We start from the raw sequence: 15,703 nt of genomic DNA, 5'->3' as shown, positions 1-15,703 counted from the left end.
TAACGGTGAAAATATCAGGCAGAAGCTAATTATGTTAAATTAGTAAACTGTGTCAGAGCATCCAAATTCAGCCATAAGATAATTATTTGCTAAAACAGCCAATCAGTCCCCTTGAGTTCAGTTGTAGTTCACAAAAACATTGGAGGCAGTTTTATTTCTCCTCTGTTTTTGTGAACTACAACTGAACTCAAGGGGACTGATTGGCTGTTTTGGCAAAGAATTATCATACGCCCTGAATAAATCTTCATTGGTCTTAAAGGTGTTATTGGACTCTAATTTTGTTGTTCCCAAACACAGGCGTTGAAAGGATGTGGGGGTGAAGTGCAGAGTGTTAATCCCTAAACACGCTAAATGAAGTCTTCTGAAATACCCTCAAATTATAGTCTCCTCTGCAAGCGGGCACAGAGAGTCTCCACCTTTCACAGGAAGATTTTTCTTTAACTCCTTTAAACCAGGTGTGGCCAAATGGTGGCTCTCCAGTCATCCATGGACTACAGTTACCATGGTGTTGGCAGGGGCTCATGGTAATTGTAGTCCATGGACAGCTGGAGAGCCAGTTTGGCCACCCTTACAAGCTTAAATCAAAATGCACCTCACAGGCAGCAACAAGAATAAAAATATATATATGAATGGCATTCCAGGGATTTTTCTAGCCCTCTTTGCATGGGGGTTGAAGGCTGACATTGTGGCTGTGTGTACTTCCAAAGCAATCCAAAAACATATTTGATCTACATCAGTGGTCCCCAACCCTTTTATCACTCGGGACCGGGGGTTGGGGACCACTGATCTACATGATTCTTTTCAGTGTCATTTGCATTGGTTTTTTTTTTCATGCTGGGGAGCTAGGCTAGGACTGAAAAGATAAAGCATAATCCACTTTACAATAGGGACTCACTCCTACTGAATTTGCAAAGAGCTAGCTAGAAGTAGCCTGCTGGGAACCTGGGGCCATCAAAAATCTAATTTTCGTTACTCCTGTTGGAGTCGTAAGAGGGGAGGTGTAAGACATAATCAATTCATCTGCAAGTGAATCAATTGATTAAAATGTCTTACCTCTCCCCTCGTAAAACTTCAATAATGTTAGATGTTTGGTGGTCCCATGTTGCCAGCAGATTCCGGACTGATCCCAAGAGCTCAAGGACAGGAAAAGGAGACCATTTTAATATTACTCCCTGTTCAACTGAGATGTCACCATTTGGCTTAGATTCCCAAAATGCATCCAAGCCTCAAGTTGAATTTGGGGTATGCCAAGGTTCAGCAGGGCCTTCACTGAACCTTTTTGTTATTGTTAGGTGCGAAGCCGTGTCCGACCCATCGCGACCCCATGGACAATGATCCTCCAGGCCTTCCTGTCCTCTACCATTCCCCGGAGTCCATTTAAGTTTGCACCGACTGCTTCAGTGACTCCATCCAGCCACCTCATTCTCTGTTATCCCCTTCTTTTGCCCTCGATCGCTCTCAGCATTAGGCTCTTCTCCAGGGAGTTCTTCCTTCTCATGAGGTGGCCAAAGAATTTGAGTTTCATCTTCAGGATCTGGCCTTCTAAGGAGCAGTCCGGGCTGATCTCCTCTAGGATGTGACCGGTTTGTTCACCTTGCAGTCCAAGGGACTTGCAAGAATCTTCTCCAGCACCAGAGTTCAAAAGCCTCAATTCTTTCACGCTTGGCCTTCCTTATGGCTCAACTTTAGCAGCCATACATTGCAACTGGGAATACCATAGCTTTGACTAGACGCACTTTTGTTGGCAGGGTGGTGTCTCTGCTTTTTAGGATGCTGTCTAGATTTGCCATAGCTTTCCTCCCCAGGAGCAACCGTCTTTTAATTTATTTGCTGCAGTCCCCATCTGCAGTGATCTTGGAGCCCAGGAAAATAAAATCTGTCACTATCTCCATTTCTTCCCCATCTATTTGCCAGGAATTGAGAGGGATGCCATGATCATTGTTCACTGAACCTAAATATGCCTAAACGTTTTGGACCAGATTGCAGGCTGATACTTTACCATTTCACTAATGAGCACCCAAGAGATTGCTGACTTGACCCACAAGGGATGAAGGCTTCAGGATTAACACACACAGTTTTCTTCTTGCTGAGAAAACAAGGAGAAATTGGACTGGATGGACTTGCATGCTTCCCCTGGTCTTCCCATAAAACAGACTAGTACCTTTTAAAAATGACAAACTGGGGAAAGTTTATGGAACCACTCTGAGGGTGGGAGTCAATGGGTAGAGTCCAGAAGGCTCCTGCACTTTAGTCATTCCAAAAACTGTAAAAGACAGTTGTTCAGATGGGCATTGTTACAAAGATAATAGGCCAATAAAAGAATAGCTTGGAAAGGCACTTTTATAAAATAATAATCATAGTTTTGTTTGTGGTATAACTAAGAACATCAGAAGAGCCCTGCTGGATTGGACTAGGGAGGGTCTATTTAAGTCCAGCATCCTGTCTCACACAGTGGCCAGCCAGTTCTTCTGGAGGGCCAAAACAGGGCATAGAGGCCTTCCCTGATAAGGACATCAGAAGAGCCCTGCTGGATCAGATCAGTGGTCCATCTTGTCCAGCATCCTTCCTCACACAGTGGACAACCAGTCCCTCTGGAGGGCCATCAACAGAGCAAAGAGGCTGGGCCTTCATAAGAACATCAGAAGAGCCCTGCTGGATCAGACTAGTGGTCCATTGAAGTCCAGCATCCTCTCTCACACAGTGGCCAACCAGATCCTCTGGAGAGCTATCAACAGGGCACAGAGGCCAAGGCCTTCCCTGATAATATCAGAAATACCCTGCTGGATCAGACCAGTGGGGGTCCTGCCTCACAGAGTGGCCAGTTCCTCTGGACAGCCAACAACAGGGCACAGAGGCCAAGGCCTTCTCACGTCGCCTCCTGGCTCTGGAATTCAGTATGTGAGTAAATTGGCTAGATTATCTCAGCTGAAAACAACGTCGCACTTACCTGTAACTTTTGTTCAAGTGGTCTCCTGTGCAGGTGCACATGGAAATGCACAGAAGCCACAAAGAACTGCTCTTACCTTCTCACACAAGAGCCCTGCTGGATCAGCTCAGGGGTCCATCTAGCCAACATCCTGTCTCCCACACACAGGCCGGCCAGTTCTTCTGAATAGCCAACAAAACAACAGAGGCAGAGGCTTTCCCCTGATGTTGCTTCCCGGCTCTGGGATTCAGGTTAGTGCCTCTGAATGGGGAGGTTCCCCTCAGTCTCCATGGCTACTAGCCATTGACAGATTTATCCTCCAGAAATCTAATCCCCTTGTAAAGCTGTTTATTCCTATGGCCGTTGCGACATCCAGCAGTGAATTCCACATTTTAAGCTTTCCCTGCCTAGTGTTTTCGTTTGTTCATCCTGGCTTTTGTGCCCATCAGCTTAATTGAATGCCCTCAAAAATCTAGTATTTTGGGGGATGGTTTTTTCATCTCTATCCTGTCCATAATTTTATAAACCTCTTTCAAGTCCCCCATCAGTTGTCTTTTTCATACATGAAAAGTCCCACTCTTCAGCATTTCCTCAAAGGGAAGATGCTCAAAGCCTCCCAATCACTTTGTTCTCTCCCCAGGGCTAACCAGTAAGAAGTAGTTATCCAGTTCTTCCTGCCTGGTTTTCTAACTTGGGGATTCCGTTTTCCGCACTACATGTACCAATTTCACCATGCGTTACCCTGTTCCTAGATTTTTGTGAGCCCAGAACCACGGTACAGCTTCTTAGAATTCTCCTAGTATCTGTTCACATTCTTGTCAACTTTCTCTGGAGTTCCAGCAAGAAAAGCTTTAACAGGAAATAAAGAACTCCCAACAGCCCTGGATCAAATTTCTCTTCCATTTGATGGCTTGTTATGCAATATGCAGAACTGGACAGTAAACAAACCAGAAGACTCTTGGACACCTCTATGGTAGCACAAGACTGCTGAAGCTGGCGCAGCAAGTCAACACACAAGGAGTCTTTGATCTTCAAAATACTACCCTTATCCATAGTTCCTCGATATATTTGTGAAACAGCCTAGGGGGTGGAATGTGTCCGGCTGCCCATGTTGGAATAGGGCCAATCAGGATGCAGCCAGCTTTGCTGGCTGCATCCTGATTGGCCCTTCCCCTGTAGCTCCCGCCCTCCGTACCTGGACTCTAGCCTCTTTGCTCTCCAGGCTCAGTGCTTGGAGCCAGCAGCAGATAAAGGATGAGGGCCCTGGGCTAAGTGTTGTAGTGGAGGACCTGATAGGCTGGGCCTCCTCGCGAGGGCCTCTTGGCCTGCTACCAAAAGGCTCACAGCCTGCTGACTGCCTGCTAAGGAGCTCTGTTCCGGCCCTGCTAACAAGCTGGCCAGCCCCTGCCTGCTCCACTCAATCCAACTGCAAACTGCAACCCAAAGCCACCTTAAGCTGCCTGGCCAGGGGCCAGGGGAAGGGACTTTGCAGCTAGTTTATTTAATAAGAAGTGTTTTGCCCTAGTCTAGTGCGCTTGACCAAGAGATTCCAAAGTCTGATATGTATATCTACAACCTAGAATATTTCAGCAGCCAAACGGCTTACAAAAACCAGTTCCAAAAGCAGCCGCACAGAGCTTGCAGGCTTGCTGAAATATTCTAGGTTGTAGAATCATAGAATCAGAGTTGGAAAGGACCTCCTGGGTCATCTAGTCCAACCCCCTGCTCTATGCAGGACACTCACAATCCAGGCCATGGACATCTGGAGAGCCACCCTAGTTTAGAGCAAGACCCTAGACTATTATGTATCAGACTTTGGAATCCCTTGGTCAAGCGCTCTAGAGCAAAACACATTGCGAATCATTAAAGAATACTTATTAAATAAATTGTGCTTTGAAGATCGAAGACTCCTTGTGTGTCACCTTGCTACGTTGGCTTCAGCAGTTTTGTGCTACCGTAGAGGTGTCCCAGTGTCCTCAGGTTTGCTTATTATTCTGTATATTTCACTGGGTCCCTCTCTCTTCTTGTATTGCCAAATGCAAACCTGGGGCTTCAAACCAGGACTATGATGTAGGGTAAAGCCCGACTGCCATTTGTAGCACAGGGGAGGGGAGCACAAACACAAGGCGGAAGGAGGTGAGGTTTTAGAAAAAGGTGGCTCAAGTGCTCGGCCAGCAGATTATTGCTGTGTTCTGTGCAATATCGGCTCGAACAGCTTTGTTTTATTTCAAAGCATATTTTAAGTGGAAAGGGTGGATTTCACAGTGCAAAGGCTACCACAGCTACCAGTGCAGCAAAGATGCTCACAAGCCAAGAAACAGCATGTATTTGCTCACATGAGTCCTGAACACCATCTCCCAAAGTATCGAATTTGGACGCTTAGCAGCCCTGTCCATCTCCGATCAGTCCAGGGATGCCAACCTCCAGGTGGGCCCTAGGGATCTCCTGGAATTGTAGCTTCTCTGTGCCCCTGGAGAAAATGCTTGCTTTGGAGGGTGGATTCTCTGCCGTGTCCCACTGAGGCTCAGGTCCTCCCCAAGTTGCATCTCCAGGGGTTTCCCAACCAGGGTATGGCAGTCCTGCTCCCCATCTCCCACCAGCAGCCGCAGGGAACCTGGCAACCCTAGTTATCAACACACTTCCTTTGGTCAACTCAAAAACCTGCTGGAAATTTCTCAATACGGGCATTATGAGAAGGGGAAAAAGCAGGCTCTTGGCTGGCTGGAGGGAACCCCTGTCCACAGAAGTGGCATCATGTTTTCTATCAAAGCTGGCAAGCAACTTTAGCAGCGTCTAAAGCCAGCCTGAAGAAAGGCATGCCACAGGAGCCCAGCTGGTTGGAGAACATCCATGGCAACAGATCATAGCGGGAGAGTCAGCATGGTGCAACACTTAAAAAGGTCTGGCATCTGGGAGATCCAGGTTCAAATCCCCCCCTTGTGCCACGGAAGTCTGCTGGGTGACCTAGAGCCAGTCATACACTCTCAGTCCAGCCTACCTCGCAGGGTTCTTGTGAGGAGAAAACAGAGGATGTAATGTGGTTTGGGCCTCCACTGAAAGGCAGGATAGAAATAAACCTGTTCTGTGCTAAGGAATGGTGCGTATTTGGAAAATGCATGCAGTGAAATGGCTTCTTGTTGCAAACAAAATCTGAAGTTTCTAGTCCTTGGTGGCACCAAGACAGGAGATAAGCTGTACCAGACTGTAGCAACTTTTCCATCTTTTGCCTGTTGCTTAAAAACCCAGACAAAAGATCGGTTGTCTCTTAAAACGGTCAACGAAAACCTTGGCTACTGTTTCAATGCATACTGGATCTTGGTTATAACATTTATCTGTTTCTTCTCTGCACTGAAAAATTTAAATTTCTTCAATTAGCTAAAGGACAATGGAACTGTGCAAAGCTGGGATGTCCTAGGAGTACACGAAATAGCATTCCAGGGACATTAACACCCAGGGACATTAACACCCACGAAAACAGAGAAGGGGATACGCAGAAATCTACTGAGCTGTATTTGAGGGGGAAGAGATTCAGACATGCTAACAGACAGCCCTTTTTACAGGATAGGTGTCCAGGATTTGAAGTTATGTTGGCATGGCTCTAGGAATATCCCAAAATTGAGGAGAGCATGTACTTTTAACAGAGGATCCCAACTGATCTTTTATGGAAACTGTATTTAAGAATCCAGTGCTTTCTGTTGGCTGACTTCCTTTGTGCCAATGAAGGTAAAAGGTAAAGGTATCCCCTGTGCAAGGAACGGGTCATGTCTGACCCTCCAGTGTTTTCATGGCAGACTCAATGTGGGGTGGTTTGCCAGGGCCTTCCCCAGTCATTACTGTTTACCCCCCAGCAGTTCTAACTGTCGGGAACTTCTTCCAAATGTTTAGCCAAAAATTCTTTTGAATCAATTTCAACCCATTGTTTCTTGTTCAACCCACTGGGGCAACAGCCCTTCAAGTACTTGAAGATGGGTATCATATCACCCCTTAGTCGTCTTCTCTCTAGGCTAAACAGATCAAGCTTTCCTCATATGACGGTCTCCAAACTCTTCGGCATCTTTGTAGCCCTCCTCTGGATACGCTCCAGTTTGACTACATCCTTCAATTGTGGTGCCTATAACTGAACACAGTACTCTAAATGAGATTTAACCAGAGCAGAGTAAAGCGGCATCATCTCCTTGTGCAATCTGGACACTATATTTCTTTTAAAGTTTAGGCTGATCCTGCATTGAGCAGAGGGTTGGACTAGATGGTCTCTACAGTCCTATCCAACTATTTTGTTGTTGTTGTTAGGTGCGAAGTCGTGTCCGACCCATTGTGACCCCATGGACAATGATCCTCCAGGCCTTCCTGTCCTCTACCATTCCCCTATTCCCAACTATTACTCTATGATTGAGAATACTACTGCTCATTAATCTCCAATTTTGCAATTTTCTTCACTATTCCCCCCCCCCCAATGAAACCCAAACAAGTGGTGCCCATACAAATTAAGCTTGTTGTTCCTGTTTGGTCCTTGCATCTGTTATGCTCCTTTATTATGCTGAATACTAATTTACTGTTCACTGTTTACCTGTAGTAATAGACTGGCAATTTCCATTTAATTTGATCTGAAGAAGCACGTATACACAAGAAAGCTTAAAGGTAAAGGTATCCCCTGTGCAAGCACTGGGTCATGTCTGACCCTTGGAGTGACGCCCTCTAGCGTTTTCATGGCAGACTCAATACGGGGTGGTTTGCCAGTGCCTTCCCCAGTCATTACCATTTACCCCCCAGCAAGCTGGGTACTCATTTTACCGACCTCGGAAGGATGGAAGGCTGAGTCAACCTTGAGCTGGCTGCTGGGATTGAACTCCCAGCCTCATGGGCAGAGCTTCAGACTGCATGTCTGCTGCCTTACCATTCTGCGCCACAAGAGGCTCATAGCCAATGAAGGTACTGATCTGAAAATTCAGGAATGCTCCTGTCTGCAGTTTAATTTCTTACTCTGCACAAAGACCTCCCCCCACCTGTCACCATCTCTCAGGACAAAAAACAAGAGAAGAACAGGCAGGAAGAAGATGAACTAGTCCATAATCGGCAGCTCAGGCTGAAGAGGGGGAGGGGTTATGCACTGGCTCAGCAAGCGGGCTTTGCTTTTAGATTTCCGTGGTATTAAAAAAAAAATCAAAAGGAGACCGGGAGTGAGAGGAACTAAAATGGCTGCTGCAGGAGGTGGAGCCAAAGGCAACGCCTCCCTTCCCTGCTTTGCACACATTGGAAGACCTTTTCATGGGAAGGAGGGAAGCTAAGGAGCATGTTTGCATTACAGTGAAATCAGAGTCCAGTGGCACCTTTAAGACCAACAAAAGCTTTATTCAAGGTGTGATGAAAGATCACACCTTGAATAAAACTTCTGTTGGTCTTAAAGGTGCCATTGGACTCAAGCTTTTGTTCTACATTTTACTAGAGTTTGGGAGGTTTTTTTGCCATTGAAATTTCTTTTGTTCTACATTTTAGTAGGGTTTTGTTCTTTTGTTTTTGCCACTGAAAAAATCTACTTTTGGAAAGGCTGGCTTCTCCCCTCCAGTCCCTTCTTCCAGTTCTTCAACCCCCAGCCCCCAGGAAATAAACTCACAGCCGTTCTGAACAAAACCCACCGAGTCAAGGCCCACACGTGAACAGAAAGGGGGAGGGGGGAGAGAAACAATTAGAAGGAGCTTTTTTATTACAATGCAAGAGTCATAAATCTGAAGAGGGGCCTTTGCCCCTGTACAGCCACCGTTGTTTCTTAAATTAAGTATCTAACTTGCAGCTAACAAAATACCAGACCCACCCAGGCCCCCCCTCCCCAAAAATGGTTCAACTGCACAGTGTTAACCCCCCTCCTGCCCCCTCCTCTTTATATATATATATATAGTTATATATATATATATATTTATATAATTTTTGCAATGCACCTTCTGTGTCAGCACTAGAATGTTGCCAACGTGTTATTACAAATCGCCATCGAGCAGTCTGAACTCTGCACTGCTAGAAAACAAAACCTTTAAAGGAAAAAGGAGAGGAAAGATGTGGAAATGCCAAACTGAAACTTCTGCATTATAGCCGGAGGGTGTTTTTTTGGGGGAAGGGGAGAAGGTGGGACGGATTTAAAGCCAGAGTTAGCCAAGGTGCTACAGGGAACTCTGCCCCCCGCCTCCTTCCGAAATAGGGTGGTGGCATGGGCCGAGCCAAATGAAACTCTCACGGCAGAGATCTAGCATGGCTGCTTTGGGTGCCTGATGGCTTAGATCTGCTCAAACGGGGATGAGATGCTTATTCCTCTTCCCTGCTCCTCACCCACAGCAGCGGCCGTGGAAAGAATCAGACTTCCGGCTCGAGTTCAGTTTCATTTTGTTCTTTTAAAATCCCACAAGACTTCTTCCTCCTCTGGTCCCTTCTGCTCGACAAACCTAAATTGCACCCTGCTCATAGACAGCCATAGGGGAATTATTTATTTATTTTTTAAAAAAAGGAGTCACTGAGGAATTGAAACGCAAAATATCGTCCTGTAAAAATTATTCCTGTTTCCTTTGACCTCTTCTACAAGTGGGAGCTCTCAAACGATGTAAACCATCCCCCCACCACCACGCTGAGTGTTTTCAGAAGGAGATTCCGAGACGGTCTTTGGGTTTCAACTGTCCAGTCATTCTTGGGGCGGAGATCTTTGAATGTCCAAGGCAAGACGTCCAGATGTGAGATTGTGGTTTTGCAAAACAGCCGGCCCTGTGTTCGCTCATCCCGTTTCTTCTGACAGCGGCTAGATCCACAATGCACTGCTTCATAATTGATGATTGGATGGGGCGGGGGGGAGAAATCAAATCCTGCCACCGGGCCAGTTGCCTCCTTGGAAATCCCAGCAAGTCGTGCCAGAAAGGGGCGGAGAGGGGGCACCGATCCCACCAGTTTCGATTTTGTCCGCTACTGCCGGGTTCCAGTTCTATTTTCCACATGCGGGAAGAAGTAGACCCTTGATCGCTACTGACCGTCGTATGATCGACCAAAACAAGCCCAACAAACAAATGAAAAAAAAAAATTAAACCCAAATAACTATAAATGGAAGGCGGGGAAAGGAACCAGAAGCAGCTGAGAGCTCATGACTTGGTGTAGTCCTCCTCTCTCTGTGCTAATGCTGATGGGGGGGGGGGAGAACATCAGCCCCCCCCCCCAAAAAAACTAAAAAAGAAATACGTAAAGAAAAAACAAAGAATCGGTGAGATTGCCCTGCCCTGTCGAAGCCAGCCCTCGCCGAAAGAATTTGGTAGCCTCCTGTCGACGCTGTTGCACCCTCCACCACCAAAACAAGACGAAAAGAAAAGCATTCCTTCCACCCAGTGGAATGTGAGACAGCCTTCGCCGGGGCTGACCAAGGAAAAACTAAGCCCCCCCAGCGACCCCTTGTAGGCTCAAAAAGCAGATTTTTCCACTGCATGGTGAAACGGGGGGAGGGGAGGCAGAGAAAGGCAGTAGACTCAAATGGGAGAGGGAGGGCGAGGGGTTAGCCCCCTCCACCCCCCCCACCAAAAAAACGACGTCTCCCACTAGAAGGCGGAGGCTCCTGTGTTATTTCCAGGTGGCTGACTGCGGGATGGATCGCGGCGGGATCATATCCAGGAGGTACTCGCGCTGGCGGTCCACGGCCGAAGAAGTCGTTTTGTGCACGGCGAGGCTAGGGTTCACAAAATTGAGCGCCCCACCTGGAAAGAGGACGGAACAAGGTGAGGCTTTCCCGGCACAGTCAAAGGGCAGGAGATCTTGCAAAGAGCCATCGAGAGACACTCAAGATTGAAGAACACCCCACCCCCCTTCCTCTAATTAGTCTGTCATCCTGACCGGGACGAGTTGAGCCAGTTTGGTGCAGTGGTTCTAATCTGACATGCCAGGTTCGATTCTGCACTTCCCCACATGCAGCCAGCTGGGTGACCTTGGGCTCGCCACGGCACTGTTAAAGCTGTTCTGACCGAGCAGCGATATCAGGGCTCTCTCAGCCTCACCCACCTCACAGGGTGTCTGTTGTGGGGAGAGGAACGGGGAGGCGAATGGAAGCCACGTTGAGACTCCTTCGGGGAGAGAAAAACGGCATACAAGAACCAACTCTTCTTCTTCAGTAATCTCAGGGTTCTCTCAGCCCCCCACCCCACCCCACAGGGTGTCTGTTGTGGGGAGAGGAAGGGAAGGATATTGGAAGACACTTTGAGACACCTTCGGGGAGAGAAAAGCGGCATATAAGAACCAACTCTTCTTCTTCAGATCGTGGACTCAAAAGCTGCATCGTCCCTGGTAAGGACTTGGATGCGAGATCACCGAGCAAGTCTGGGGGCTCTACAGGTCGGCAAGCGACGGGTCTTATCAGGAAGGGGACTGGGAAAAACAAAAATAAATCCCTGGCCAGTCTCCTAATACCCCTGTAGAAATCTATGGGGCAGCCTCATTTGGAATACCATTTACAGTTCTGGTCATCACACCTCCCAAAAGATACTAAAGCACTGGAAAAACTGTTTGGGGGGGACAACAGTGGGAGGGATTCTGGAGTTCTGCTGGTGGGCCCTCCTGATGGCACCTGATGGGTTTGGCCACTGTGGGGCACAGAGCGTTGGACTGGATGTGCCAATGGCCTGATCCAACATGGCTTCTCTTAAAAGGGTGCCATGCAGAGGATGGAGCAGAGTAGTTCTCTCTTGCCCCAGAGGGATGGAAAAGAACCAATGGGATGAAATTAATTAAAAAGAAATTCCGTCTAAACATCCGGAAGAAGTTCCTGACAGTTAGAGCAGTTTCTCAGTGGAACAGGCTTCTTCGGGAGGTGGTGGATTCTCCATCTTTGGAAATTTTTAAACAGAGGCTGGATAGCCATCTGACGGAGAGGCTGATTCTGTGAAGGCTCAAGGGGGTGGCAGGTTACAGTGGATGAGCGATAGGGTTGTGAGTGTCCTGCATAGTGCAGAGGACATGACTAGTTTATCCAGGAAGTCCCTTTACAACTCTATGATTCTTATTTTCTTAACCCGCTCTAAACGTCTCTTACCTTGAAAACCCTATGCCAGGGGTGGCCAAACTGTGGCTCTCCAGATGTCCGTGGACTACAATTTCCATGAGCCCTGGCCGTCTGGAGAGCCAGTTTGGCCCGCCCTGCCCTACGGGGTCGCCTTAAATCACCTGCGACTTCTGAGCACTTCCCAACACCGATACATCACTACATTATTTTAAAACTGCAGCCGCTGCCTGACCTGGATGGCCCAGGCTAACCAAGTCTCAGGAGCTAAGCCTGGCTGACCTTGGCCATTGTTTGGATGGGAGACCACTGAAGAAGTCTAGGGTTGCTGGGTACAGGCAGGCAGTGGCAAGCCACCTCTGTCCACCTTTACCATGACTTTGGGAAAGATCTTGGGAACTAGGCAAGGTTGGTCAGGGAGATATTTGGAGGGGTGAACGCCAAGCAAATCCAGGGTTGCTGTGTATGGACAATCAATGGCAAATCACCTCTGTTGGGCCGTTGTCCTGATGTGGATGGCCCAAGGAGGGTTGACCATAGTTAGTGCTTGGATGGGAGACCACAAGGATGTCCAGGGTTGCCATGCAGAGGTAGGTGAAGGCATGCCACCCCTGAACGTCTCTTTCCTCGAAAACCCAACGAGATGGCCATAAGTCAGCTGTGACTGGACAGCGCTTCCCACCGCCAAATACCCGGTTGCAGGGTGGGCCCGTGAAGACTGGGATTTTCGGTGGCCAGGGCCCTCCAGAGGCTGAGATCGAGAGAGGCCAATCCTCCCACTGCATCCTCATCTGGGTAGACTCCTGTGTACAAGCAGTCTGTGCCCCTGATTCGGACGTCAGGGATCACAGGGCGGTTTGTGGATGGAATCCATTGCCCCAGACAGTGGTGGAATCTCCTTTCTTGGAATCTTTTAGGAGGCGATTGGATGAGCACCTGTCAGGGGGGTGTTTTTAAGTCTCTAAGAAGGTGGAGGGGTGGGACTGGATGGCCCTCGGTGGTCTCTTCAAAGCTCTATGTGATTCTGCTGGGCACAGAGGCCTGCGCCCGCCTGGCCTGAAAGCTCTGCTGGAAACAGGACAGACCCTTCTGTCGTACTCAGAAAAAAATGGCCCCGTGTAGTTTATGTGAACACAGCTCTGCAACTGAAGCATCCCAAGCCCTCTTGAGTACTGCTAACCGCAGCCCTGCCCTAGCAAGTTGGCCGGTATTATCCCTGTACAGCAGGCTATGGTGCACAACTGGAGAGAAGGTTTCCATCCAGGCTTTTAGGCCTGTGGTCCAGCCTCAGCCTCTACGCCAGAGGTAGTCAAACTGTGGCCCTCCCAGATGTCCACGGACTACAATTCTGGCAGGGGCTCATGGGAATTGTAGTTGGGATCCATGCTGGGGGCCCTCATCCCCAGCAGCTCTGGTCTGCAAGAGCCAGGCAGGGCAACGTTCTCCTCTGGAGTTAATCTCTCTGCCTCAGTAGGTTCTGCACAGGCAGATACTTCTCCAAGTGATTTTGAGACAGGCACGGACCACCTGCAGGCCACCCTCTTAGGGGAGAGCCTGCTACCAACAAAGTTGTGGGACCGACACCCCTTCCAGAAGGTGCCCAAAGCAAACCCCTGTTGCCAGCCGTACCAATTTAATTTAGCCTGCAATCCACTATGCACTGAATCCACTGGGGGGGGGAGGTCACTCCTCAGAAAACCTGCACAGATGGTCTATTAAAGTCCTGGTTGCAGAACAACGGCCGGCCTGCATGCTGCGGTACTGTTAATCATCCAAGCAACAAGTTACCTCTTCGGATGGGGGGGGGGGGGGGAGAAAGGGCAGAGAAACCCCTCCCTCCTTCACTACCCAGAGTTCTCAGAGGTCCAAGTCTATGCTCACGCCCATCATGGATACCCCACACAGAAGGAGGAGAGGGTGAGGGAGGGAGGGAGGAGGAGGGAAAACCGAAGAAAAGCACCCTTTTCACCCAGAAGTTGATTTATTTTTTTTTTGAGTTGCCAGCCGAACAAGGGAGTGCGGCCAGCGGCGACGAGAGAAGAGCAAGCTATCTACCTGCATTGGTGAGAGTCCTCTTCCAAGTGCAAGCACCGCCTTTCCCGATGGGCCTCGGAGCATGCTTACCTTGCCTGCCACCAAGTACGGCCACGCCGGACGCGTTCTGCAACTTGGGCGACGGGCTAAATGCATGCAAGACTCCACGGGGGGTGCTGGTGTTTCGGGGCAGCTGGCTGGAGGTCTGTGGAGCAACCGGGGAGAGGGAGGTGGCATCAGTCCTAGGCCCCTGCAATGAGCCTTATTCTGCTCTCCTTTGCTTCTGACACCCCCTTGCATTTATACAGCGCTTGCAGTGACCAACAGCTTTTCCCAGACATGAGCCGTATGACTAGTGACAGAAATGGAAGAGCCCAGTTCTGTTCTCTTTTGCTTCCAACACCCTCTTGCATTTATACAGCGCTTACAGTGACCACGAGCTCTTCCCAGACATGAGTCACATGACTAACTAGTGACACATAAAACAGCCTTGTTCTGTTCTCTTTTGCTTCTAGCACCCTCTTACATTTATACAGCGCTTGCAGTGACCGACTCTTCCCAGACATTATAATCACACAATGCTATTTCCTCATATTGGGGAACGTGTTGACATGTTACATGATAACTTATGACAAAGAAGTAGACAAGTACTTTGTCCCTCTTTGATTGACTGCAATCTAAAAAGTTATGTTCTTGGTCTTGCTAGGTTTCTAACAGGATTATTTAAAAAGGGTTAGCTCCAGTGTTTTCTGTTTTGTTCAGAACATCTACAGGCTGCGCCCACCAACCCACCTCATTCCCGTCACAGGCCAGCTTCAGACAATTCAAAGTACAAACACATGCAACACGCCCACCGCTTAAATGACCACCCATCCACCTGGGCACAGCTGGCATAAAAGCGGTTTCCGGCAGCATAAACTGGCAATAAACCAATTCAGCCGAGAACATAAAAACTACGGTCACCCAACTGCCTTCAGGCCAGAGGCTAGCAGGCAGAACCTGTTCCAAAGTTTGGGCAGAGTAGCCTTTTGGTTCAAAGCCGGGCTCTGGAGAAATGTTTTGGCCATGCACCTTGCCAGGCTGAAAACCTCAAGGGAGAGGGGCACTCCCAGCGGTTCCACCGTGGGGGTTTGTGGTCTATAAATAAAAACTGCCATCAGAATCCATCTCCTGGAGAAGCAGTACAGAAATGCCCACTAACCCGTCATGAATTTGACATAAGACCCGGGGACAAAAAAAAAATCAGGGGTGGCCGAACTGTGGCTCTCCTGCATGCTGGCAGGGGCTCATGGGAATTGTAGTCCATCCCCTGCTGTCCCAGCTGATCACTATAGCTGAATATCAGAGGAACCGCAGAGAGCTTTTAGCTCTTTGAACTCCAACAGGTTGGTCTGTGTGGCCTCGACCAAGGCCAGGGCCGTTTCAGTTCTGGCCCCTAGCTGGTGGAATGAGCTCCCAGAGAGCTAAGTGCCCTGACAGAACTGGTTCAGTTCCGCAGGACCTGTAAAGATGGGGCTCTTCTATCAGGTGATTGGTTAAGGCCAGGACAGTGACATATTCCATCTCGGGCCCCTCCTCAAAGCCTCAGAGTAGCCAAACTGCAGCCCTCCAGATGTCCAGGGTCTGTCAGGGGCTCATGGGAATTGTAGTCCATGGACATCTGGAGGGCCGCAGTTTGCCTACCCCTGCCTTGATGCCTCATACTTGTCAGAAGATCTCATCTGGAACTGGCTGCG

General features: G+C 48.7%; 1 protein-coding gene and 1 long non-coding RNA gene across 17 annotated transcripts in view; one reads left to right on the top strand and one right to left on the bottom strand.

Annotated features, from left to right (window-relative positions):
* LOC143834998 (uncharacterized) overlaps nucleotides 1-14,050 on the top strand; it is a 28,591-nt gene extending 14,541 nt beyond the window's left edge. Inside the window, exon 3 of the long non-coding RNA XR_013229950.1 lies at nucleotides 13,938-14,050. This is a non-coding gene — a long non-coding RNA (uncharacterized LOC143834998). The remainder of the gene's footprint in view (nucleotides 1-13,937) is intronic.
* The window catches only part of GATAD2A (GATA zinc finger domain containing 2A), an 88,366-nt gene continuing 81,272 nt past the window's right edge, over nucleotides 8,610-15,703 (bottom strand). For 15 of the 16 annotated variants that reach the window (XM_077332025.1, XM_077332029.1, XM_077332024.1 and 12 more), the window contains 2 exons: nucleotides 13,989-14,172; nucleotides 8,610-10,638 (listed from right to left, as the gene is read on the bottom strand). In XM_077332025.1, coding sequence (XP_077188140.1) covers nucleotides 10,505-10,638; nucleotides 13,989-14,172 — 318 coding nt within the window. In that variant the 3' untranslated portion in view covers nucleotides 8,610-10,504. The remainder of the gene's footprint in view (nucleotides 10,639-13,988; nucleotides 14,173-15,703) is intronic. The other variant, XM_077332017.1, reaches the window with a different exon arrangement.

The sequence above is a fragment of the Paroedura picta genome, chromosome 4 (genome assembly GCF_049243985.1).
Source record: "Paroedura picta isolate Pp20150507F chromosome 4, Ppicta_v3.0, whole genome shotgun sequence".
NCBI classification, from domain to species: domain Eukaryota; kingdom Metazoa; phylum Chordata; class Lepidosauria; order Squamata; family Gekkonidae; genus Paroedura; species Paroedura picta.
Note: the sequence above shows the minus strand (reverse complement) of the source record. Positions and strands in the feature narration are given on the sequence as shown.